The 27,069-nt window shown below is 46.1% G+C and overlaps 1 protein-coding gene and 1 long non-coding RNA gene across 2 annotated transcripts in view; one reads left to right on the forward strand and one right to left on the reverse strand.

Annotated features, from left to right (window-relative positions):
• SMC1B (structural maintenance of chromosomes 1B) overlaps positions 1-27,069 on the reverse strand; it is a 2,420,665-nt gene that overhangs the window by 894,335 nt on the left and 1,499,261 nt on the right. The window contains exon 15 of the mRNA XM_086952745.1: positions 23,521-23,627. Coding sequence (XP_086808871.1) covers positions 23,521-23,627 — 107 coding nt within the window. The remainder of the gene's footprint in view (positions 1-23,520; positions 23,628-27,069) is intronic.
• The window catches only part of LOC147733851 (uncharacterized), a 72,112-nt gene that overhangs the window by 43,829 nt on the left and 1,214 nt on the right, over positions 1-27,069 (forward strand). Inside the window, exon 3 of the long non-coding RNA XR_015307518.1 lies at positions 26,056-26,435. This is a non-coding gene — a long non-coding RNA (uncharacterized LOC147733851). The remainder of the gene's footprint in view (positions 1-26,055; positions 26,436-27,069) is intronic.

Raw genomic sequence — 27,069 nt, forward strand, 5'->3', positions numbered from 1 at the left:
AACCCAAATCATATCTAATATCTTGTGTTTGAGGAACTGTATTATCTAGAAGGAAAGGTCTCTCGGGCAGAGGCTATTCTATACTGACTGCTAGTGCGTGCATATGTGTCTACGTGTCTACGTGAAATGCGAGGGGCCATGGGCCTACCATGGTAACGGGAGCAATGAATTACTTGCATGGAGACAGAAAAGGCCGGGCCCTTTGCTCTGCAGCTGGGGAGATGTTTTCCTAAATCACTAGACAGGAATGTATTTTCGAGGAGCGGAGCAGATAACTTGAAGGCTGAATTGTCTTGGCAGGCAAGCAGACCGAGCCGGGCACCGCTCGCCGCACAGGGAGTAGGGTAAGGGTCATGGATGCAGATCCAGGCTGCAGCTTTCAGAGGCAGAAGGCAGAAAGGGCTCGATGGCAGAAATCAGGGCCTAGCTCGCCAGAGCCAGGAAAACGTGAAAGTGCACCATGTGAAGACGGTGGCACGGCATACTTAGGAACGGAATCTTCGACCCATTCATGGTGGATCTGAAAGAGGACATGTTGACGTTGGACGCAAATGTATTTGCGTCTTCATAGCTGGTTGTGGAGGGAACATACATGTACTTGAAGCACGTACATGGAGCCGTTGGGGTCTACGTTAGGGGACACAATTGACCATAAAAATTCATATTACCTCATTCCCTCCTTGTCCCCTACGGACCCTTCATGATATATTGATCTTCATTAGTCCATCAATTTGTTCATATAACATCATTTGCTCTTCCTTTTTCAGGCGGGATTTAGAACGTGGACTTGAACTTGAACAACGACCGCAACACCAGCACCCTGCTCGACAACCTCGCCAACCTGGGACTCAAGCAGCTGGTGTCCACCCCCACCCACCTCGCCGGACACACACTCGACGCCGTCTTCTCATCCAGCACAGACATCGACTTCAGCCACGCCACAGAGCTTCAATGGACGGACCATAGCTGCGTCCACTTCACCTTCAAGAGAACGACGACCCACCAACACCAGCAACAGACCGCCCGCAGAAGCTGGAACAAGATCACAGCAGACCAGCTCGCCACCTCCCTGAGCCAACACCCTCCTGCCAGCTCAGCGAACCCCAGCCAGGCCGCCGACAACCTCACGAAGTGGATCAGCAACTGCGCGGACGAACTCGCCCCGCTGAGGACCCCGCCCAGCAGACCCGGCAGCAAGAAGGCCCCATGGTTCACCGACGAACTCAAAAGCTCCAAGAAGAACTGCCGAGCCCTCGAAAGTCTGGAAAAGGGAACCGACACCGGACAACAGAACCTCCTACAAACTTGCCACCCGGAAACACCACCAGCTGATCCGCGCCGCCAAGAAAACTGCATTCAAGGACCGGTTGGACAACAACGCACACAACTGCAAGGAACTCTTCAACATCGTGAAAGAGCTTTCCAACCCCAGCGCAGGAAACAACGACATCACCCCATCGCAAGACCTCTGCAACTCCCTCGCCTCATACTTCCATAACAAGATCACGGACATACACAGCAGTTTCAACAACCAACCAACGCACACCACGACCGACCAGCCACCCCCCCCACCACCACCCTCCACGCCTGGACCCCGATCAGCACCGAAGACACCATCCGCACGATGAACTCCATCCACTCCGGATCACCGACCGACCCCTGCCCTCACCACGTCTTCAACAAGGCCGACGCTGTCATCGCACCCCACCTGCGAGACATCATCAACACCTCCTTCGACACCGCCATCTTCCCTGAAAGCTGGAAACACGCCGAACTCAGCGCTCTACTCAAGAAACCAACAGCGGACCCCACCGACCTCAAGAATTACCGCCCCATCTCGCTTCTCCCGTTTCCAGCCAAAGTCATCGAGAAGACCGTCAACAAGCAGATGGCCGCCTTCCTCGAGACGAACGGATCCCTCGACCCCTCACAGTCCGGCTTCCGAGCCAAACACAGCACCGAGACCGCCCTCATCGCCGCCACCGATGACATCCGAGCCCTGATGGACAATGGAGAAACAGCGGCCCTCATCCTCCTAGACCTCTCCGCGGCATTCGACACGGTCTGCCACCGCACCCTAGTACGGCGCCTCAGCAACATCGGAATCCAGGACAAGGCGCTGGAATGGATCATCTCCTTCCTGGACGGAAGAACACAGAGTCCGCCTACCACCGTACAAGTCAGAGGCCTCCAAAGTCATCTGCGGCGTCCCCCAAGGATCATCCCTGAGCCCCACCCTCTTCAACGTCTACATGAGCCCCCTCGCGGCCATCGTACGCAAACACCACCTCAGCATAATCTCCTACGCCGACGACACCCAGCTGATCCTCTCCCTGACCAACAACCCCGCCGCCGCCAGAGCCAACCTGCACGAAGGGATGAAAGAGGTAGCCGAGTGGATGACGACCAGCCGCCTGAAACTGAACTCGGACAAGACGGAGGTCCTCATCCTGGGCTCCTCACCCTCCGCCTGGGACGACTCCTGGTGGCCTCCCGCCCTGGGCACCGCACCCAAACCGACAGACCATGCACGAAACCTGGGCTTCACCCTGGACTCCTCCCTCTCCATGACCAGGCAAGTCAACAGCGTCTCCTCGGCGTGCTTCAACATCCTACGCATGCTACGGAAGATCTTCTGGTGGATCCCCACAGAGACCAGGAAGACCGTCACCCAGGCCCTCGTCACCAGCCGACTGGACTACGGCAACGCCCTCTACGCCGGGACCACCGCCAAGCTCCAGAAGAGACTCCAGCGGATCCAAAACGCCTCAGCCAGACTCATCCTCGACATCCCACGTTCCAGCCACATCTCCGGACATCTGAGAGACCTTCACTGGCTCCCCGTCAACAAAAGAATCACCTTCCGCCTCCTCACCCACGCACACAAAGCCCTACACGACCAAGGCCCGAGCTACCTCAACAGCCGAGTCAACTTCTACGCTCCCAAACGCCACCTCCGATCAGCCAACCACGCCCTCGCCGCCGTCCCCCGCATCCGAAGAGCGACTACAGGAGGAAGGTCCTTCTCCTACCTGGCCGCCAAGACCTGGAACTCCCTCCCGTCCGACCTGCGCCTGACCCAAGACCACCTCTCCTTCAGGAAGAAGCTGAAGACCTGGCTGTTCGAGCAGTAGCGGCACCCCCCCCCCCCCAGCGCCTTGAGACCCTACGGGTATGTAGCGCGCTTTATAAGTGTATCTGATTGATTGATTGATTGAATACATGATGTGGCACATAGGCCGCAAATCGCTGGCCCACACTGTAAACATAGGCAACAACTGAACACTATGAGAAGGGCTATTCCGAGGAAGGATAGGACTTTCCATCCCCAGGCTGATAACACGCTCCAGAACCAACCGGACCAAGTCCAGGTGCCTGGATTCTGGTGTATCTGACTTGCAATCTTGTGGAGACGGGTTATGGCTCTATATACTGAGGGTGCGTTTTCTGGAATGAAAAAACAGCAACTCGATCCGATGACTCTACAAGCTCCGCCCCTATCGGCCAGGATGACGTCAAGCACAAGACGATTTTGAAGAACAACAATCCGCATAGCAGACTGCTCTTCTGTTAAGTTGCCTAGGGCGGAAGTAGTTTCATTCACTACTGCTTCGAGGGTTCTGGTTAATTTACGTATCAGTTTACTATTAAAGACAGCACCTAAGTAGGGAAAGAAACCTTTATTGAAGTCTGTATACTGCTCCCATGCCGTTTCAGTGTAGTCGACAATCGGGAGATCTCTCTTGGGTCTAATGTGTACTAGATGGGAGTCCCTATGATAATCAGGAGGGGCTAGGAAAACAGGTGGCAGAAGGAATGCAATGTAACAAGTACCATCCCAATCTAGAGGTAAGCGTATATATGCTGTATGACCACAAATAAAATAGGAATGACGGGAAGCTCTGAATGTAGACTTGCCTTTATCACTGAATTCGATCACAGTAGTACATTTACTATGACCTAGGTGTACTGAACCATTCTTTCTGACACATAATTCACCTTTGACTGGTAATACTGACATAGCGGGCAAGACTGGTTCGGCTTCGGACTGGACATTCAGAATCATGAGGTTGAGTGTAAAATTACCTAATCCATATACTTCGTTCTCTAGATCGGTCCCTGTCCTTTGGGGAAGACCCTCCTTGTCAGGGAAACATACTTTATGCAAAACTGTGTTCAGATTTCCCCATACCCAATTGCCTTGGTAAACTACGGAATCAGAATCTAAAGAATTCATTAAACTAAACCATGCACCACAGGAACCATTATGTGTGAACGGGTACGGAAAGAGGGGCAGAACTCCCTTATACTTCTGATAGGGAGAGAGTCGGCCACATATCCAACAATTGGTCGCATTGCTGGTCTGATGGGAATGATGTAACATACTGATGAATGTATTGTTGCGCAGCGCAAGTCGGTAAGATAACTTGTGCGGGGGCAATTCACTGAAAGTATGCTCGGCAGTGTCATTTGAAGAAGAATGTGCACGTGTGAAAATAGGAAAGTACATGTGTAGCAATATGCTTGCAGCAATAATCATAAGACTCAGAAAACATAATCAATAATGTCACAATGCAGTGACTGCGGAGAGATTTACAATATTCATGTTTCTTGATCTGTTTCTGTCTATCTCTCTCTCTATTGGGGTCTAGTTGGTACATGTCAGGAACTTGTCTAACCGATTCACCTAGGGGAGGACTTAAACAATTAAACTGTCTGACTTGCTAGACCTCAACTTCATACGAAATTCTTGGGAAGGAGTTTTCTCTACCAGGGGGAGTATAGTATCAGTCTCTGGAAGGGGGCAGGGCTGGGAGTCTGGTTTTGGCGGCAGTCCATAGTGTCTTTTTACATGACTCGAGTGGAGCCAGCCCTTGCGGCCCTCCACCTTCACTGCTGTCCTTGTTGTTAATAACACAAGCTTCGGCTCCTGCCAACGGGGCTCCAGCGGACTCCTCCTGACGAAATTCCGGATAAAAACGTATTCTCCAGGGACGATCTCGTGTGGCTTCACCTCGGTGTTGTCGGGAAAGGCTGCAGCTACCTGTGAACGACATGATTGTAGTGCAGACATCAAGGAAGCAAGGTAATCTGTCAGCATATTACAGTCAACATCTGTGATCTTACGAGGCAGAGGTGTCCCCCACATATTCGGTGGCCTACCAAAGACCACCTCATACAGGGATAGCCCTGTTCTTGAATGTGCTATCATTCTCATGTAAAAGAGTGCAACTGGTAAAGCTACTATCCAGTCAACGCCTTTCTCTCTACAAATCTTGGCAAGGCGAATTTTCAGGGTCTGATTATGTCTCTCTACGAGACCTGCTGCTTCGGGATGTCGGACACAGTGGAACTTCCACTGATAACCTAGCAGGAGTGATACCTGCTTCATAAGCTCGGACGAGAATGGCTGACCGTTATCTGAGTATACGATACGAGGCAAACCATACCTGGGGAAAAATTCACGTACCAGCTGCTTGGCAGTGGTCGGAGCAGTGTAATCTGGGACTGGATATGCTTCTGTCCAATGGGAAAGTGCACATACAACTACGAGGACATATTTGAATCCTCGACAACGTTCCATCTGGATATAATCCATCTGGAGGACTTCAAAAGGGTGATCGGGAGGATGAAATCCACCTTGCTCTACGGGAATGCCTTTACCTGGGTTGAACTGACAACAGATCATGCAAGTACGCACTTTCTGTTTTGCTGCTGCTCGTAAATGCTTATTGAACCAAAGGTTTTGAATACTGTCTAACATGGCTTTTTCTCCTAAATGTGCAGGACTATGTACTGTGTTAATGATAACTTGAACCATAGAGTCGGGGAGAAACCATGTGGCTTTCCCCTTCGTCATCCATCCCTGTTCTGTCTGGATCCCTCCTAGTTCAATCCATTTCTTGATTTCGTCTGGTGTAGCATGTGTCTGTATGTCAATTACATCTAGGGCGGGATCCCCAACTGTCATGCAATGTGTCGGTGTCGGAACTACTGTCTTTGTCAGGTCAGTTGCGTGAGTCAGAGTCTGAGCTGTATGCTTGGCTGTTCGATCTGCCAGGTCATTACCCTGGGAAATGGTATCTGTAACTTTCGTATGTGCTTTGCACTTCATGATGGATATCGCTGTAGGCAGATGTATTGCGTCTAACAGATCTTGAATGAGGGGACCGTGCTGGATCTTGGCTCCGTGAGAGGTCAAGAAACCTCTCTCTCGCCAGAGTACACCGAAGTCGTGTACGACTCCGAACGCATAACGGGAATCTGTGTATATGTTAACTTTCTTATTCTTTGCTTGTATACAGGCTTGAGTCAGAGCGATGGGCTCTGCTGCTTGGGCTGACAGGGTGTCAATACGATTCGTTTCTATGACTTCAGTTTCTGTCGTTACTGCATATGCGGCCACTAACTCTCCTGTACTTGTTCTCATACATGAACCATCCACAAAGTGTCAGGTCTGGATCTGGCAATGCAGTGTCTGTCAAGTCTTGTCTGGGTTTCGTCGTAATGGTAATGACTTCAACACAATCATGTGCCAAAGGGTCTGTCTCACTTAGTGGCAAAAGTGTAGCTGGATTCAATGTATTGCAACGTCTGATTTCTATGTGTGGCTGAAACAATGTCAATTCATAACCTGTCAGTCGTGCTATAGTCAAGTGTTGAGTCTGTGTCCTGTTTAAAAGAACTTCCACGGAATGTGGAACTTGTACTGTCAATTGGTGTCCTAACACTATGGAATCACTTTGTCTGATTGCAAGAGCTGTTGCTGCCACAGATTTCAAGCACGCAGGCAGAGCCTGGGCTACTGGATCTAATGTACTAGAAAAATAAGCACACGGTTTGTGTGAACCTGCTTGATCCTGGGTGAGTACTGACAATGCAGTACCTTCGCGTTCTGTGACAAAAAGTGTAAAAGGTTTACTGTAACATGGTGTCGCTAAAACAGGTGCTTGACATAGGGCTTTCTTCAGATCGTCAAAAGCATGTGTATGTTCCTGAGTCCAAGGGAGGACAGTCGATGTCGCTGCCTCCTGTGTTGTCAACTGTATGAGTGGCTTGGCTAGAAATGCATACTGAGGAATCCATTGTCTACAGTAAGAAGTGAGGCCTATAAAGGCCCGTACCTCCTTTTGTGTCTTGGGTTGTGACATGTTTACAAATAACTGGATACGGTCAGGTGTTAGCTGTCTCCCCCCTTTGGACAGCAAGTGCCCAAGGTATACCACTTGCTGAACACAGAATTGCAGCTTCGAAGGAGACACCTTGTGTCCCTTGTCAGCCAAGAAATACAAAACTGTCAGTGATGCTTGTTCACATTCTGGTTCACTACGGGCGGTGATCAATAAATCATCGACGTACTGAAGTAGGGCAGTGTTGTCAGGCATGTGAATACTGTCAAGTTGTCTTTTCAATGCTTGGCTATAGATGCTGGGGCTTTCTGTGAATCCTTGAGGTGCGCGTGCAAATTTGAAGCTTCGGCCATTTAAACAGAATCCTAAAAGATATTGGCTTTCCGGATCAATTGGGACACTAAAGAAGGCGTTCTTCAGATCAATTACAGTAAAGAACGTTGCCTCTGAATCAATAGCTGTCAATAATGAAGAGATGTCTGGAACCACAGGGTACTGCGGTACAATGCATTTATTCAATTCTCGTAAATCGATCACTAATCGATAAACTGGAGGTGCATTTGGATCAGTGCGTTTAAGAATCGGAATGATAGGGGAATTACATAGATTCGAGTCGGTTTCTACAACCACTCCTTGTGCAATGAGCTCGTCAATGATTTTCAGTAAAGCCACTACAGCATCTGGGGGTAACTTGTATTGTCGGATTCGTGGTAATACTACTCCTGGCTTGAGCGTGACACGATATGGAGTGATGTGCATACAACCTACATCAGTGGGGCCTTGTGCCCATAAATGTGCAGGAACATTCTGTAATCTGGAATCAATATCTCTCAACACATAGTGACCCTTAAAGTCACGCAGAAACAATCTCACTCCTTCCGGAGAACAACAAATTACAGCTCCTAGAGCTTTCAGTGTCTTGATACCTAATAAGTTTTCTGGACATGATTTCGTGAGCAATAAATCTGTAGTGCGAGACAACGGACCAACTGAAAGGGGAACTGGTTTCGATACTTCATTTACAATAGGCTTTCCTGAAAATCCAAGGGAAACATTCGGTGAGCCTGAGAGGGGTGCCCCTGGAACCTCGTCGTGACTGATTGTTGTCCTGCTTGCCCCTGTGTCAATCAAAAACTTTCTATCCTTTCCTAATACTTGACTATGTACATAAGGATCCTCTTGATCTACAGGAACCTCAATAAGAGGCAAGCCAACCACCCTCTCTAGGCTGTTTCATGTGTATCGCTGGTAATCAGGATAATCAGTTTGAGCATACTGATACATCTGCTGTGTTGTATGTTGTGTTGCGGCAATCGGTTGTGGCTGTGGTACCGCTACGGTCTGTACTGTCTGTTGTGGAGCATGCATAGGCTGTACATTCTGTGTAACGTGTTGTTGGGCCTGGTCCTGTCTAGGAGGACGCGGTCTCTCTTTAGTTTTACCTGTAGATATATTGTGTTTCAAAACTGCACAATCGTTTACATAGTGACCTGGCTGTTTACAATAGTTGCATGTCCCTTTAACAGGAGCTGCCGAATTATTGGACTGTGTCATGCCCTTTTTCTGACCGTCAGCTGGAACTGACTGAGCAACGAGCATTTTCATTTTCGTGTCTTTCATACGTCTTTGTTCGTGATCATGTTCTTCCCTTATTCTGTTCTGGTGGTACTGTAACATCTGTAACATTTGGGAAGGCGTGTTTGCTTGCCATGTGCTCTCGACTTTCAATACACGATTCTTAACTTGGGGCAGTGAATTCTCGACTAATTTGGATACAAAAAGGTGTGGGTATGACTCGCTACTTGTTTTCAGGCCACTATTAATAATGGAACATTTCTCAAATCGGGAATAAAAATCACTAGTGTCTTCATCGGGTTTCTGTTTGCAGGCTGAGATTGCATCCCAGTCCTCCTTTTTAGTTTCTAATAATCGTGGCAAGACCTGTACTAACAATCCTGGTAATGCTTTAGTTTTGTCCCCAAGACCCAACCCTGGGGTTCGGGTCGCTTCTTCATTTTCTAATGCAGCCAATCTATCTTTGTGTCTCCCACCTCCCATTCTTTTTCTTTGAGTTTCTCGTAAATACCGGCAGGCAATAATACTTTCAATATTTTCATAATGTCGGGATAGGTATAATCTCCCATGAGTAACATGTCTTTCATTTCACGGTGAAAACCTGCAGGGTCTTTATCATGACTGGGCACTATTTTCTTCATTTCTAACAATTCCATTTTAGTTATAGGCGTGTATACATACACACGTGTAAGGGTGTTATCATTATTCCTGACTGGATGTACTTCTCGCAAGGGATTTTGTCTGTCTATGTAAAACATTTTTCTTTCTGGAGGTGGAACTGCAACAAACTGTGGATTCAGGAAGGCACTATATCTGTGTCGATGTTCTAAAATTACTTTAATTAAATCGGTACCCAGGCCTCTCCATTTATTCGTGAGTAACTCTACTAGTACATCAGGTAGGGGACCTGGATCAGAATGTTGGCTCTTATACAACGTAAGGAGATGCTGTATCATGTACATACCAGCCAGTCGCTGTTCGTCTGGGGAAAGATTAAAAAATGTTTGCGCTAATGCGTCATCATTATATTTATCGGAATTGTCAGCCCATTGTACTGCTGACCTGGCTAATTCTTGTTCGTCCATGGAATTGAGTACATGGTACCCCATTCGTTCTTGAAGTACTTTATCGGTAGCCTGAAATAGATGTTCAGGAGTCTTCGGATTTGACATAGCAGAATGGAAAAGTCTCTTGCTTTCTGGACGTAACGTTTTATTAAAAGATCTACCCTTTCCTACATATGCTAACATACCTATGTCTTCTTCTAGCTCATCCTCCTCTGAGGCTTCATTCTTGTCATTATCTGCTTCATTTTCAGCTTTCTGTCTTTCATGAAATACTGTTATTTCTTTACGGATTTTTCTGTACATGGCCTCTATACTTTTCTGTCTATCATGTTTTCCGTCTGCAATATTCTGACCCCATGTAGTTAATACCTCCATCTCGTCTTTATTTACACCAGGCTGGTCTCGTTCTCTTATGAAACAGTTTATGAGGAATCTTAATATTAAACCTTGATTGTCTACTTTCTGGTGTGCCATGGCCTCGTGAATACATTCCTGATCCTCCCCAGTCTGAACAAAATGATATATCCTGTCTAGATAATCTGCCATTCCTGGAAATAGAACTAAAAAGTTTGCAGCACGTCTTATACGTATTGAGGCTAATATCATGCAACCGTCTTGGCCTGGTATTGGATCATATCTACAGTCTGTAAGATACTCTTTAAGCTTTTCAATTGTGGCTGGTTTCGGAGTACGTTGCATTGCTAGTTCCCTAATAGTTAATCGCTGTACTGGTGGCGGGGTATGGTAACCTCCTGTAGCACCTCCTGTAGCGGAGGTGTGAGCATGAACTGGCTGTAGGGTCGGTACCTGCTGTAACTGGGTTGGGGCCTGAACCGCGCCAGGCCCAAAAGGATTACCGGGGGGGATAACAGGTAAGGGTGGAGGAAGCCGACCGGGAGGGGTAAGCTGTTGCGGACCTGGGGGCAGATGATCAGCGGGTGGTACAGGTATAGGTGGGACGTTAGTATATTCGGGAGCTACATCGTCTAAATAGGAAGAAAGAAAGATATCTGCTGCTGTCTTGTGACGTAATTTAGTCGGAACCAATGGAGGGGGCAGATCTTTCGGTATTTTCGGGGTCGCTTTAGGCAGGCCCTCGGCCAGGACTGGATACAATCCTGTCATAATGGCATTACTCCGTCTATCGTGTTGTTCCATTCTAACTCGTTCTCCTTCTTCTAGTAGTTCCTTTTCTTTAGCTTTTTCAGAATCCTCTCTACTTTTCTCTGCTTTTCTGAGTGCTTTCTCTGTCCGTCTGTGTGATTCTTTACGCCAAAGTTCAATGGCATCTTTCTGTGACTGTCTAGCTTTCTTTTTCCATAATGCTTCCTCTACTCTCATGATGCACTCGGCATCCCATGTCCCTGTAGCGGGCCATCTCTGATTCTCTGCTAAATCCTTAGTGTAATCCACCCACAAGTCGAGATATAATACGGCATCTAAGCCGTGCTTGTGGTACATAAAATATCCGGGAGTGTCCCTGGGTGGGATGGGAACAGCTTCCTCGAGTATCCCTTTTCTAGTTCCTATCTGACGTAGTTTAGTAAACAGTGGCATTCTGAACCTTGATACTTGATACTTGATACTTACTCGGACTTGAACACAACTAATACAATAAACACAGTAATGAAGATCAAACAATCACTCATACCACAACATTAAAACACATTAAAACATTTCGGAACGGACAATAACGTGATAACTTGATACTTGATATACTGCTAAACAGTACAGATACACTGCTAAAACAGTGCAGACCGGGTCTGTGTACCCAAACCCGTCTTGACCGGACACAAATTAATGCACCCGTCTAGATGCGTCCCCAGCAACGGTACTCACCGGGAAGCACGGAACGGAAGGCCTCGGAAACTCGACACTGGACTGGACTGGACTCGACTCGTGACGGAGGTACTTCGGAACTGGTGGGCCTCTGAACACCTCGGACCTTGCTCTCTCGGCTGGGCTCTGGTCGGGATCCTCCGCACTCCTCACCGCCTCGTCTGGGTGTCGATCGCAGCCTCAGTCACCTCCTTTGGCCTGAGGGAGATACAGGAAATCCTGCGGGTACGCGTAGTTGTCCGTCACGGCTGTGGCAGGGGGCTAGGCCTGCAACGCACCGCCGGCGCGTAAGGTGGGGGAGGGGTCCCTATTCGGGCGCCAAATTATGTGGTAAATAAAGTTTACCTATGCGGAATTTCTATGCGGTAAAGTTCAATAAAAATAACTCAATCAGAAATGAGAGGCAGAGTCCGTGGCATCTGAGTTTATAAGGGTTTTATTCCATAAAATGGAATTGGTTCGAACCAGGTATCATGTTCCATCACCACGAAGGTTCAGGAAGGGATAGACAATGCTTTATTAACAGAGTACAATATATATAGTAAATGCATATAATGGTGATGGATACAGAAGGCGTAACAGCTGAGAGAAAAGAGATAAGAACACATGTACGTAACAGAAGGCGTGCACGAGGGCGCACACGTAGGTGTGTGCTAGAAACGTTACATGGAAGTGTCACAGGTGGGTGGATCAATAGAGGAATCCTGCAGTGTCAGCAGAAATACATGGCAGAGATGCGCGCGCAGCAGCATGACCTGTGATTGACGTGGAACTGGAGGGTGAAGGGGACTTGACATTTAGCACTATACGTGGAGACAGAAGTCTGGCGTGTCAGAACAACCTAAACCCAAATCATATCTAATATCTTGTGTTTGAGGAACTGTATTATCTAGAAGGAAAGGTCTCTCTGGCAGAGGCTATTCTATACTGACTGCTAGTGCGTGCATATGTGTCTACGTGTCTACGTGAAATGCGAGGGGCCATGGGCCTACCATGGTAACGGGAGCAATGAATTACTTGCATGGAGACAGAAAAGGCCGGGCCCTTTGCTCTGCAGCTGGGGAGATGTTTTCCTAAATCACTAGACAGGAATGTATTTTCGAGGAGCGGAGCAGATAACTTGAAGGCTGAATTGTCTTGGCAGGCAAGCAGGCCAAGCCGGGCACCGCTCGCCGCACAGGGAGTAGGGTAAGGGTCATGGATGCAGATCCAGGCTGCAGCTTTCAGAGGCAGAAGGCAGAAAGGGCTCGATGGCAGAAATCAGGGCCTAGCTCGCCAGAGCCAGGAAAACGTGAAAGTGCACCATGTAAAGACGGTGGCACGGCATACTTAGGAACGGAATCTTCGACCCATTCATGGTGGATCTGAAAGAGGACATGTTGACGTTGGACGCAAATGTATTTGCGTCTTCATAGCTGGTTGTGGAGGGAACATACATGTACTTGAAGCACGTACATGGAGCCGTTGGGGTCTACGTTAGGGGACACAATTGACCATAAAAATTCATATTACCTCAGAACCACTGGTCAAATATATAGACACAATCTTATGTCCGCATGTCGCCTACATCCCAGGACATGTGCAAGACACTAGGCAAATTATAAACCTTGTAGAGAATGTACTTTACTGTAATACAGCCCACATTCTAGTTACAATGGACATTGTAGCATTGTACAGTAATATCCCAATCTCAGGAGCATTATATGCTACACATTGGTTTATACAAAAATATAAGATTCAGTGCCCCAGCCTATTCACCCTAGAGTGCCTAAACATTGTCTTTAATGACAGTGTTTTCGAATTCAATGGCAGGTTGTACAAACAGCAACAAGGAGTCAGCATGGGGGCTTCTTGCGCCCCCACAATTGCCAACATTTATATGGCCTACTTTGAATCTCAGTTTGTGTTTAATGAAGTTGCGCCCTTTTATGAGTCTGTGACTAACTGGGCCAGATACATAGATGACGTGTTCTTCATTTGGACTGATAATGAAGACATGTTAGAAGACTTCCTACAATGGATAGATTCATGTGACAGCAACATCAGGTTCACACACCACACAGATAGGGAACAAGTAAACTACCTAGATGTAGTAATGAAACATCAAAAGGGGTCATTAATTGTTGAACTATTTGTTAAACCCACTGCGAAAAATACACTCCTCCACTATGATAGCTACCATCCAGCTACCCAAAAAAACAGTGTGCCGTTTGGAGAATTCTTAAGGCTGAGACGTAATTGTACTAATATACAAGATTACGACACCAAAGCCTTAATAATGAAAGAAAAATTCTTGACCAGAGGATATCCCAAAAAAAATAATAAGAGACTCATTTAAACGGGCCCGTTTTTATGACAGACAATGTTTGTTACAACCAAAAACAAGCAAAATCATTCCCCAGTTGGTATTTGTAACAAAACACTCAAATATCAATGAAAGAATAAGATAGACTGTATGTGCCAATTGGCACATACTAAATGTTAATGTTCCCAAACAAGAGCAGTTACCCAAGCCCATTTTTGCATATAAAAAAAATAAAACACTCAAGGACCACATAGTGAGATCAAGAATGACAACTAAGACAACCACTATGCAACGATCAATAACAAATATGAAACCAGTAGTAGGAAACTACAGCTGCTCCAACTGTAAATCCTGTGAATCTGCAATAGAAAGGGTGAGTCTCACTTTTAACAAACAGTTAATACAAGCATCAGATCTAAACAATTGCAGAAGCACAAATGTAATTTATCTGATCATTTGTCCTTGTAAAAAAGGTTATGTAGGGCAGACAGGCAGAGCCCTCAATGTCAGATTGACAGAACACAGGTCAGCAATAAGAACAAAACAATTAGCAGCACCTATGGTGAGCCACTATGTAGAACATAACCACACACCAGACAACATAGCGTGGTTCATCCTAGAAAGGATACATTCAAGAGCAGGATTAGAACAAGATAAAATACGCAAAATGAGAGAAGTCTATTGGATTTTTCTTTTGGGTACTGCAATTAATGGGCTCAACGCAGAAATTCCGTGGGAACAAGCCATCATATGATAGGAATTTATTGACCAATTAGGATATGAAGAAGTTGCAATAGAATGGGAAGTAGAATAAGGGAGTAATGTCTTAAGAAAAATGTGTACCAAACTCTATATGTATAAATGGTAATGGTTGACTATTACCTGCAGATGGCAGCACTCTGTTTGCCTGCTAGTATTATTCAATTGGTCTCTATGATTGTTGGCACATAGAGCAAAATGACCATCTCAGTCCATAGTTTGTATTCCCAAATAATGTGCTATTTTCGACTCCTGACGTAAGAGAAAAACTTCTAGTAATTATAGAATTGTATATAAAGAGATCCCACTAGATTACAACAATGGGAGATATACGAGTAAATATCACACTATCGTAAATACAAGTATATCTTTAGTATTTAAAAAAACAACGCTCATACTTATAAAAGAACTAGAGGTCATACATAGAGTTAAAACGAAATTAATAATAATCTGTAGCTGCAACCTAGCTTAATGGGACCAATATAAGATAGCGGATTTTTCAACCCGTGAAAATAGCAAATAGTTCACGCAGACTAATTCACGCGAGACCTTGCGAGTCCCAGAAAGAATGGTGTAGCTTGGCGCCAAAAATCTTAGTTTAAATGGAGTTAGAACCAAGCGAACGTTAGGGTCGTATACAACCGGACGAGTGATATGCCGTACAAGCCCATGAGGAACGAATTAGGTATGTAAATGAATAGGAATGATTTAGTTACCATAATATTTAAACACGTCCCACTTATGAAATTAATGACTAACTAAAAAAGACACCCTCTATGTGTTTTTTTGTATACATAGCCAAATATTAGAAGGCGAGTGTCAAAAGGCGATTCCATCCAGCCTCCAGAGATCGACCACCCCATTAAAACCTTCGCGAATAGAACAACACTCGGAGTCGAGTTATATATTCAGGTAGCTCTTTCCACTTCTAAGTTTTTAGTAGAGAGCCATAACGAATAAAGCCAGCAATTAAACAAAAACATATATATAATTTCAATAGAGGTATTCACCGCTACGACTTTAAAAGCTAACGATCGGAAGAGCAACAGCCCCGAGCTCCGGCAGAAGAGCCCTCAGGCAGCCACGCAATAAAACAGGTACAACCCCCTTGCCATATTCGGAGTAGGATACAGCCATAGATATCGCTCTTTAAACTAATTCAGCTAACATATATATTTCCCATTTGAGGAAGCAATAATCCTGCTTTTAATTACGTCTTTAAGAAATATCGCTTATCCAAATTTCGGGCGCCCACGTCCTAGACGCAAAGGTATGATAAGATAAAGGACTGTTAGCGTATACAGAAAAGAATGAATTTAACTAACAGGGTATAGATTACACAGAATCTACAATATTAAGCAGGTAATGTACATCCTCTCAGATGCTTTTCTCCAAGACTCCCCCTCCCAATACCCCCCTTCCCACTCAAATAATTCCTCCTGAGGTCTAACATATGACAAGCTCCCATCTGCAAGCAATAGATTAGTTTCAATTGTCTGAATGTAAATATTGTACTGAGAAATCTAGTAATTGGTGTGTATATTGTATATAATTGTTTGAGAAAATTGTAAAATATGTATATAAATGTATAGTTTCTATGAATATATGTATATAAGTGGAGATACGATAGCACCCAGCAAGGCAGGGCCGACTTATGGCAGTGGGTAAATCACAACAAAATTGACAGATAGAATCACTGATACAGATAAAAGAACAGAAGTAATTACCTAGACGTTGAGAATGAATAACTTGTTGTAAAAGAGAAAATACTAAAATATTATCTTTCATCATTATAGCCACTGTTGATAAAAAAAGAAAATGCAGAATTCCTGAGGAAGGGGAACAGCCGAAACATGTTGAAGGGAATATATTCTGTGTTGAAGGAATGAAGCTATAAACTGTGCAAATATTTTAAGGATTATTTAATGTGAAACTATTGTCATGTATTATATGTAAAAAATCTTTGTACAAAAATAACAAAAATGTGTTTATATAAAACAGAAATGAAATAAGAGTTAAGAAAAAATAATAGAGATGAAATATAAATAAAAACGCTTAACAGAAGCTACTTGGTGGAATATTGATTTATCTAAATACAACGTCTAGTTTACTCAAAAGTACAAGTGCACGTAACCCGGTGTGTACAATCTATTCTTTACAAAAAAAATACTAGACCTTGCTAGGGTTTATCCTTTTAGGCAGGGGCCCCAATTTTCCAAAAGAGAAAAATTAGCACCATCCAGTCTGACGCCCGGTGGGTAATTCTAAGGTAAGTAATATATCACTACATGTTTCTTTCAGATATAACACTTAACTGCAGACAGTGCACTTCCCTGATCCATAATGTGGTCCTGCAAACTGGCAGCCAAAGCGTTTTTGCTGCACAGGGTTAGGCCTACCTGTTCCAAACAAAATACATATGAAATCGGGTTGCCCTTGACCCCAAACAATATGACCCGGGCGTTGGGCTATAGGAATTCCACATCCCTGCGCCGGCACTTGTCAAGAACTCCTCTTTTTCAGACCACTGGGACCACCAAGAAGTGTGGCTCAATGCTTAGAGCGGTAGACCCTGATGCAGAGGTCTAGCCAGGGACCAGGGTTCAATTCCCCGCCTCGGCGGGTCTTGGGCTCAAAATTCCACAGACCTGATAATTCTCGCCTCGGTGCCTATTCTAATCATAGAGTCCCACTCTGCAACTCTGGGCAATAGCTAGCTTAATATCCACAACGGCCCCCACAACGCTAAGGATGCCTGGCCTTCAGCCTGGGGGTGCCCAGGAGTGGACGCCTCACAGGGAAAAGCCAGGACGGGTTCCACAGTGGTATTTGTACAAGCGCCTTGAGACCCTTGCTGTGCTCAAGACATCCTCTCTGCTTGTTCAGACGGACAATACAACAACGATGTACTATCTGAACAAGCAGGGCGGAACGAGATCCAGACCTCTGTCGCTGGAAGCGCAAGCAATCTGGAAGTGGCTTCTGGCTCGGGGTATGAAAATTACAGCTGTCCATCTGCCAGGTGTCCTCAACGTCCAAGCAGACGAACTAAGCAGACACTTCGCAGAAGCGCACGACTGGGTCTTAAAAGACGAGGTAATAAAAGACGTCTTTCAAACCTGGGGGTTACCAGAAATCGATCTCTTTGCAGACGCAGAAAACGCAAAATGCCGCGTCTTCGCATCCAGGTACCCACAACAAGGATCCAAGGGGAATGCTCTGTGGATAGACTGGACAGAGACATTGCTCTACGCCTTTCCACCGATTCCACTCATTCCCTTGGTTATCAAGAAGCTGTACAAGTACAAGACAGACATGATTCTGGTGGCTCCGGATTGGCCTCGCCAATGGTGGTACCCGGATCTCCTGTGTCTATCCAAAGTGCCGCACAAGAGGCTTCCTTGCTGTCCGGATCTGTTGACGAGAGAGAACGGCAGGGTGTTTCTTTGGCATCTACCGCAATGAGAGTGGAGTGTCGCGGGTCAAAGAACGCCAGCGTGGTGTTGCTGGAGAGTGAGCTCTTGATGTCCTGAAATGCCTTTTCCTGTTCAGGTCCCCAGCTCCATGGGATGGAGTCCTTAGTGAGTTCACGCAGGGGGAGAGTCAGGTTGGCCAAGTCCTTGATGAAACGGCCACAGTAATTTACCATGCCGAGAACTCCTGACTTCCGTGACCGTCGTGGGCGGTGGCGCATCCTTGATATCTTTAACCTTGTCAGGATCAGGGTTGACGCCTTCAGCTGAGAACACATATCCGAAGAACCCCAGTTTGTTTCGCAGGAATTCGCACTTATCTCGGTGCAGTGTGAGCCCCGCACTGCGGAGTCTGCGAAAAACTTGCGCCAAGCGTTGGTTGTGCTCTGGGATTGTGCGGGCGTGCACCATGATGTCATCGCTGACATTTATTACTCCCGGTATGCCAGCAATCAGCTCCTGGATGACATTTTGGAAAACTTCGGCAGCACTACGCCATGGATCCCAGCAGAGACGAGATCTGTCTGGCCGTTGGTCGAAGAGTCCTTAACATTGTTTGGCACTTGAGGAGAATGGATGATAGTCTCTCCTCCGAAGGATACGCTTTTGCGTCCTTTGAATCCAGAAGTGCGCCCAGGTAGTGGATCCTCTGTGTGGGATTGAGGATAGACTTTTTGAAGTTCACGTGTAGACCTAGTCTTCGCAGCTGATGAATACAGAACGTGAGATTTTGTTGAAGTAGAGCTGGAGATGCACTCTTTAGCAGCCAATCGTCTAGATAGGGATAGACTAAGATATGCCTCTTTCTCAGGAAAGCCGCTACGACTGCCATGCACTTTGAAAAGGTGCGAGGAGCTGACTTTAGCCCGAAGGGCAAGACTGCGAATTGGTAATGATTGTTTTGTATGCAGAACCTCAGAAACTTCCGATGTTTTTGGGCAATGGGGATGTGAAAATACGCATCCTGAAGATCTATGGAGCACATCCAGTCTTTTTGATGCAGAAGTGGTGTTATTTGATGTAACGCCAGCATTCTGAATTTTTCTCGTCGGATAAATTGATTGAGGCGCCTGAGATCTAGTATGGGCCTGTACTCCCTGTTTGGACCTTTCTTTTGAACTAGAAAGTAACGGGAATAAATTCCTTTTCGACGTTGTGTCCTTGGGACCTCCTCGATGGCTTTCTTTTGGATTAACACCGACACTTCCTTTTTCAAAAGGTGAAGACGATGGAATACAGTCTTTTGAGGAACAATTGAGGGTGGTGGAAACTTGAACCTGATTGCATATCCATTTTGCACAATATTCAGCACCCATGCGTCGTTTGTGATGTTTTTCCACTCCTCCAGGTAAAAACGCACACTTCCCCCCACCGGAGTGGTCAACGGGCTCAGGGGAAGCAAACACTCACTGCTTTTGCTGTTGCTGCTTGTTTCCAGGAGCAGACTGTCTGGAAATTCCGCCTCTTCCTCTACCAGGACGACGCTGGGAGAACTGAGATCTTCCTTGATTTTGTTGTGAAGACCATTGAGGGGTTTGAACCCTCTGCTGGCTCTGTCTCCGATCATAAGGACGGTATTTTTTCTTAAAAATGTCCTTTCTCTTTTCAAGACCTACAGCTCTCACAGTATCCAGCTCTGTCTTCATTTTTGACATTTCGTCGTCAGCATGAGACCCAAAGAGCGTTTTCCCATTAAAAGGCAGGTTTAGAATGCGTTGCTGGGCTTCAGGTTTGAGTCCCGTAAGCCTTAGCCAAGCTGAACGCCTAGCACAAAGACCATGAGCATAGCCATGCGTGGATAGATCGGAAGCATCCGCAGCTGCGCTAATCACCTGATTAGACACTAGCCCACCTTCATGAAGTATTTCCAAGAAGTCATTCTTGTCTTCTTTGGGAAGTTTTTCAGCGAATCTGGATAAGGAATCCCAAAGAGAACGGTCATAGCGACCCAATAAAGCGGAGGAGCTGGCAACCTTCATGTAGGAAGCAGAAGTGGCACACATCTTCTTTCCTACCGAATCCAAAGTCTTGCTATCCTTGTCTGGGGGAACAGACGAGGACGTTGATCCATTTTGATTCTTACGTGCCGCTGAGACGATGACCGAATCAGGTTGCGGCTCTGCTCTTAAAAATAACGGGTCAATGTCCGGAGCCCTGTACTTCTTTGCGATCCGTGAGGGGACCGCTCCCAAAGAAGCCGGTGTTAAGAACTTATGTTCGGCAGGCTCCAAAAGACCTGGAACCAGAGGAAGTAAAGGTCTCGATGATAATCTCTGATGCAAAGTTTCGAAGATAACTGTAGTCTTCGCAGTAGAGACAGGCATCTCTATATTAAGTTTCGCTGCTCCCCGGCAAAGAACCTCATTGAAAGTGATTACGTCATCAATCGGCGATATCCTGCTCGGAGGAGTCGAAGATAACGTAGGCGAGTAATATCTCTTCGAATTCGTAGATCTTGTCGAGGATCTCGTATCACGTTTCTTGGATGATCGGTGATGTGAAGACCTCGGAGAAGGCGTCCGCCTTCTCACGGAAGGAGACTTCCTCTGCGGAGTACGTTGCCGCCTTTCAGGAGACTGGATCACTCGAAGAAGAGGTGACCTTGATCTTGACACGGTTCTTTTCGACACTGGCGACCTGGACCAAGACTTTGGAAGATTGATTCTCCTTATCTTCCAGTCTCTAAGTTCTCCCAACCATCGTGGAGATATGTTAGCTCCTGTAGGTGATGGCGCTCTTGAAGGCTCTGGAGAGATCTGAACTATATTCAGGTCAGGGGATGAAGATGAACTCCCAGAAACAGCCACAGAAACCTCAGATCGGCCTTTAGAAGCCGTTCTAGGTCGCTTAGCTGCAGGCGAAGTGGAACGTGGCCTTTTCGACGTCGATTTTTCCCGAGATGATCTCCTCGGCGGCGACCTCCTCGACGGCGGCGTCCTCCTCGGCGGCGTCGTCCTCCTCGGCGGAGTCGTCGACGTCCTCGGCGTCGACCTCCTCGACGTCGAGGGTCTCTTGGGTGATGGAGTCAAGCGCTTCGACGACGACGCTTTTCTAGGTGTCGTGTGCCTCGACTGATCAGGGCTCTTCGACGTCGAAGCCTCCAATTCCCGGTTCGACGTCGATGTCATAGCGCCTCTTGACGGCGGCCTTGACTGACTTTTTGAGCCTTTCGACGGCGAACGTCGACGTCGATGAGACGACGTCGAGTCCCGTCCTCTCGTAGTCGTAGGGGAGCCAGACTTGGATCGCCTACGCTCATGACGTCTCTCACCTCTCATCGACGGCGAATCCTTCTTCGACGGCGACCTCGACGTCAACGGAAGACGTGACGCTGATTTCGACGATTTCGAACATACCGGAACTCTAGAAGAAGATCTGTCCCTCGAACTCGACGGGGAACGATGTTTTCTCTTCTCCCCTCTTTCCTTATGTTCTTTCCGCTGAGGAGAAGGTTTCCTGGAGTGAAGTTCTTCTCTTCCACTCACGGTTTCACCTCTGTCATGCAGGAACTGAAGCCTGCTCTTCTCCCTCTCTCTTAAAGTTCTGTTTGATAACTTGCTGCAATGATAGCAAAGCTCTGGCTTGTGTGTGGATGGAAGACAAGCCACACAGACCGAATGAGGGTCTGTTTTAGACATTTTTTTTCCACAGGCCGGACACTTATTAAATAAGGCAGGCATTTTGACTGGAAAAAAAGGTCAAAAAACCACAAAAATTGTAGAATTAGTCAGGAAAAGACTAAAGATGCAGTGCTTATGACTATTGATGAGTATCCCCTGGAAGAGAACTCCTCTTTTTCAGACCACTGGGACCACCAAGAAGTGTGGCTCAATGCTTAGAGCGGTAGACCCTGATGCAGAGGTCTAGCCTGGGACCAGGGTTCAATTCCCCGCCTCGGCGGGTCTTGGGCTCAAAATTCCACAGACCTGATAATTCTCGCCTCGGTGCCTATTCTAATCATAGAGTCCCACTCTGCAACTCTGGGCAATAGCTAGCTTAATATCCACAACGGCCCCCACAACGCTAAGGATGCCTGGCCTTCAGCCTGGGGGTGCCCAGGAGTGGACGCCTCACAGGGAAAAGCCAGGACGGGTTCCACAGCGGTATTCGTACAAGCGCCTTGAGACCCTTGCGGGTGAGTAGTGCGCTATACAAGTATCAATTTACAATTTACCAAGGTCACAGTGGTTCTAGGATGTCAGCCCCATCTCTCCACATGTTTTGAGATGCTAGACCCTCCAGGAGCCCCATAGCACCAATCCACTGGGCACCGGTGCATTTGAAGCAATCAAGGCTTGTTGAGTGTCCAGCCCAGACACCACCAACGCCAACCTGCTGACAAGGGACTTCAAGATCACGAGGCCTGCACCAAGAGTGGCCCTGCTGTTCTTTTTTCTTTACCTCTCCAGGTCACCCAAGTAAAGTGAGGACCCCGAAAGCAAGCGACCCCCCAGACAAAACACTTCTGCGGCCGAACACGACAGCCTGAGTTCACATAAACTGACAGTGTCCCCTTGCCCCACAGACCCTCAAGGGCAAGCACCCCTTTGGTTTCCCGCTGGACTGGTCCTGTCTCCCCTCACAGCCTTTCTATTACAGGCACTTTGCATTCGACTTTACCACGTAGCGCTCAAGGCAACCTACGCAACCAACACCTCTGCACCTAAACTCACCACAGCAGGTAAAATCGTACTGCTGGTGTTTTCTTGGACCTTAGCCCCTAAGCACCTTAAGTCCCAAAATACCCTCAAGAAACACTTGCAAGTATATGTACGCAGTGTATGTTTCTCTAATAGAATAACATCACCGCGTTCGAGGCTCATGCCTCAAAAACATTTATTTGAGCATTTTACTGTAAAAATCCTATCTCCGAAAGTATTTACCTAATTCCGATGATCTTGGTGTCTACATTTATAAATACATATGTTATTTTTCTAAATTGGTATTAAATTTCTTCTTGAGTCTCTGTCTCATTTATTGACTCTGTGTGTGCAACAACAGCTAAACACTACCCTCTGAGAAGCCTAAGCTGCTCTACCACATTACCACAAATAGAGAACTTGGAATTATTAATTTAAGACCTGTAAACCAATAAGGGTGATCTGAACTTTTTACATGGTGTGCCCTTATATTGGCACTATCAAATAAAAATACAGCTTCCTACAATGAAGGACGATGGAGCTGGTAAAGAAAACTACCAAGGAATACACGTTTTAATACACACAATACATTTTCTTTACATCAATATCATTCAGTGACATTATAATGACGCTTCATTATTAAAGACATTAAGAGTTATCAAATCGTAAAACAAGTTAAATAAAAAGTATATTATGGCTAATGGAGGGTTCACGAATAGTAAGACATCTGACCGTTTTCTGTCATTCTCTTCCTGCTGTTTAACATGTTCTTGTTCATATGCTCGAATATTTTCAACACCGATCTCGATGCAAAATTCATGGAAAACATCATCTTCCATCTTTGGAAAAAATAAAGCAAATGACAAATTTGATCAATGCATGCATTCATTCTATCACAATTATGTGTTTCTTTGAAGTAGCTTAAACTCAATTTGTAAAGTCATTCAAATTATTGCTCATCCATGTGAAATTAAGTTGGCATTATGGCAGTAGTTATAAGCAGACTTCATTTGTAATTTAAAAGCCACTAGCGAAAGACAGGAGTGGTGGAGTCAAAGCACAATGACTATTTGTGCATTCCTATTATTTAAATACGTGAGACATAAATCAAATGGTCAGAAAGCTTGTTTGTGCCGATGTTAACACTCTTTCCAATGTAACACTCTGCAGAAAACTACATGCTTAATTAGTATGATTTATTTACGGCTTTGTGAGCCTTTCATGTACAGATAAAATACAAATATAAATAATGGGTAATGCAAAGTTACAAAAACCCGACAGGTGTTACTTATCGAAATAACTAACATGATTTGCATAATCATTTAAAACAGCTTATCTGGGGGATACAATTCATCATTCATTACACAAACTACATATTAAAAAAATATATATCTAGGGAGGAAAATGTTACTTAGATGGTAAGCATGTTTGCAGTATTTAGTTCTGCAGATTCACATGCTACGCATATGTCTGCCATTTAGTATTAGGCTCAGATGTCTGCATGTTGTTTTAATTCGAGGGACTCTTTCAAGTCACAAAGGTATATAGTGACTCCTCTCTTACCTGGCAATGTGCATGGGCACAGACTCCATGTTAGATTGTTATTCACACACTGGTGAGAGTATCATTGAGTAGTGAGTAGACAGAGGGTGTTGCACATATGTATTGTGAAAGGAGGACTTTGCTAGAGATACACATGCTCTACGTAAACTGTAAAGCAGTACTATTCAATATTTGGTGGCTAGTGTGTGGATGATGCTGAAGTCTGAAATATGGTCACCAAGACCGTTTGCCCAACCATAACTAGTTGTTTGGCGAAGATGGCAACACAGCTGAGTTTGGTGAAAGTATGTTTTGGCGGGGAGTCAAATTAACGGAGGCTGACCAAGTTGCTGATTTACACATGTCAACGAGGGGAATATTCCCTAGGAAGACCATAGCTGCTGCCTTCTTTCGTGAAGAGTGTGCCCTAAGTATATCAGGGAGCCTTATGATAAAAGGTCAGAGTGCATTTGACTATCCATCCAGCAATATCTGCTTTGGGTATATAATGGCCCTTGTAAGGCTTTGTGAAGGCTATAATGAGTTGGTTTGATCTATGGAAAGGCATAGGCCTGCCAATGTAATACATGAGAGCGTATTTAACGTTTAGAGTGAGTAGGGCCATCTCTGCTAAGGAATCTGGGGCCAGATGTAGGTAGCCAAATACCGGTCGGTAACGGACGAAAATACCGAATTTCTGCCGTTACCGACCGGTATTTGGATAATGAGATGTAGGTGTCAAAAAAATTCCGAATCGGTAAAAGTGAGTCGGAATTTACCGAAATTGGTATTTACCGAATTTGGTAAATAAGAAATGGAAAAAAATGGGTTTTGAGATGTAGGAGACTTCTAAAATACCGAATGTCGTGAAATTCGGTATTTAAGAGTCTGTATTTACCATTGATTGAAAGCAGGTGGTAACCAGGTGCAGGCTATAAATATGTACCCAAAATGCAACAGTGTGACCAGAATGGCGAAATTCTACGTGATAGCAAGGCGGCTACGGCTACAGGAAGCAGAAGAGAGGGTCTGGCTAAGGGAGGAGCAAGTGTACAGGCAGAGGATAACACTATTTCTACTCACAGAACCAGAGATCCTGCAAAGGTACAGGTTACACCCCCAAACCATCCTGGACTTGATCAGGGACCTGCACCCACTTTTGGAGCACCCCACCCCAAGGGCCCATGCCATCCCACCTCATGTGCCGGTGCTCTGTAGCTTGTGTCTGGGAGTTACCAGGGTGTGATTGCTGTGGTCGGTGGGGTGTCTCAGAGCTGCCTGTCCCGTTTTTTCAGGAATTCCTTGATGCCATGATGCAGAGGATGCATCATTGCATCTGCTTCCCAGACACACACGTGGAACTACTCAAAACCAAGACTGACTTTTATCAAATAGCACATTTCCCACACATGATTGGCTGTATTGATGGCACCCACATCCCCATATGCCAACCTGCTGCCACAGAGTACATTTACAGGAACAGGAAGTCAACCCATTCCATCAATGTACAGGTAATCTGTGATGCCAACAACATCACAGACATTGTGGCCAAGTTCCCAGGAAGTACCCATAACTCCTACATCTTTCAGAACAGTGGGATCTACACACGGCTGACAGCTGGGGAATTTGGCGAAGGATACTTGCTATGTAAAACACTGTGACACACCCTGATAGATATTGGCAATGCATGTGTATGTGAGTAATGGCTTTCTTCTTCTCAAACAGGGGATAGTGCATATGCCGTCCGCTCATTCATCCTGACACCCTACCTCAACCCTTCAACCCGCAGCCAGAGACGTTACAACTGGGCACACAAATCCACAAGGAACGTCGATGAGCGCACCTTTGAGCTATTGAAAAGCAGGTTCCGCTGCCTCCAAAAAAGTGGAGGTGCACTTTAATATTCACCTATAATCTGCTGTAAGATAATTTCAACCTGCGCAATGCTACACAACCTTGCAATGCAGAAAGGCACAGAGGTGGAATTGAGTGACTATGAGGACCACGATGATGAACATGCACTGCCTGATCCAAACACAGCAGGAGTTGCCCCACCAACAGACGGCAGACAGAGAAGAGCAGAGATCATACGGAACTACTTTTGAGTAAGTAAACACACACAGACAGGTGAAGCATGCACCCAACGTAGTTTAATATTTGGCACTACGCAGGTACTCAAATTCAAAGATTTCCTACAACAATGTCAGCCATGTAATAATGGTAGGTCTGTCTCACTTCCACATTTAAGTTCATGGAGAGTGGTCTGTGCAAGTCATTTCCGGGCACGCCTACCAGAGCCAGATGAAAGTGGCTGGCTGTCCTCGTTGGGTGTTGGCTCACCATGGCGCCTGCTGCTCCTCCGTGTCTCAACTATAGGGGGGCTTGTCATGCTGCTCCTACTGGTGCTTTCCTCATTTTCCGGTTCATCCGGAGCAGAAGTTTGTGCTGTCTGTGCATGAAGCTGAACCTCTGCAGCACTGGTCACCCTTGCAAGGCCCCTAGACACCTCAGTTCATCTGTGTGATGGATTTTCTTGCATGTTGATGCATTGTCTGCAGAGAAGGGATGTGGCTGTGGCCAGGCGGTTCATAGCCTCACTTTGTTGCTGCGTACGTTGTCTGTCCTTGCGCCTTGCTAACCTGTCCTGGTCCAGTTTCAAGCACAGGACTTGCACTGATTGTGTCATGTCCCGCACACCTGTGGCCATCTCCCTCATACCTGATGCCTTGGTTTTATTCT

The sequence above is a fragment of the Lissotriton vulgaris genome, chromosome 1_2, assembly GCF_964263255.1.
Source record: "Lissotriton vulgaris chromosome 1_2, aLisVul1.2, whole genome shotgun sequence".
NCBI classification, from domain to species: domain Eukaryota; kingdom Metazoa; phylum Chordata; class Amphibia; order Caudata; family Salamandridae; genus Lissotriton; species Lissotriton vulgaris.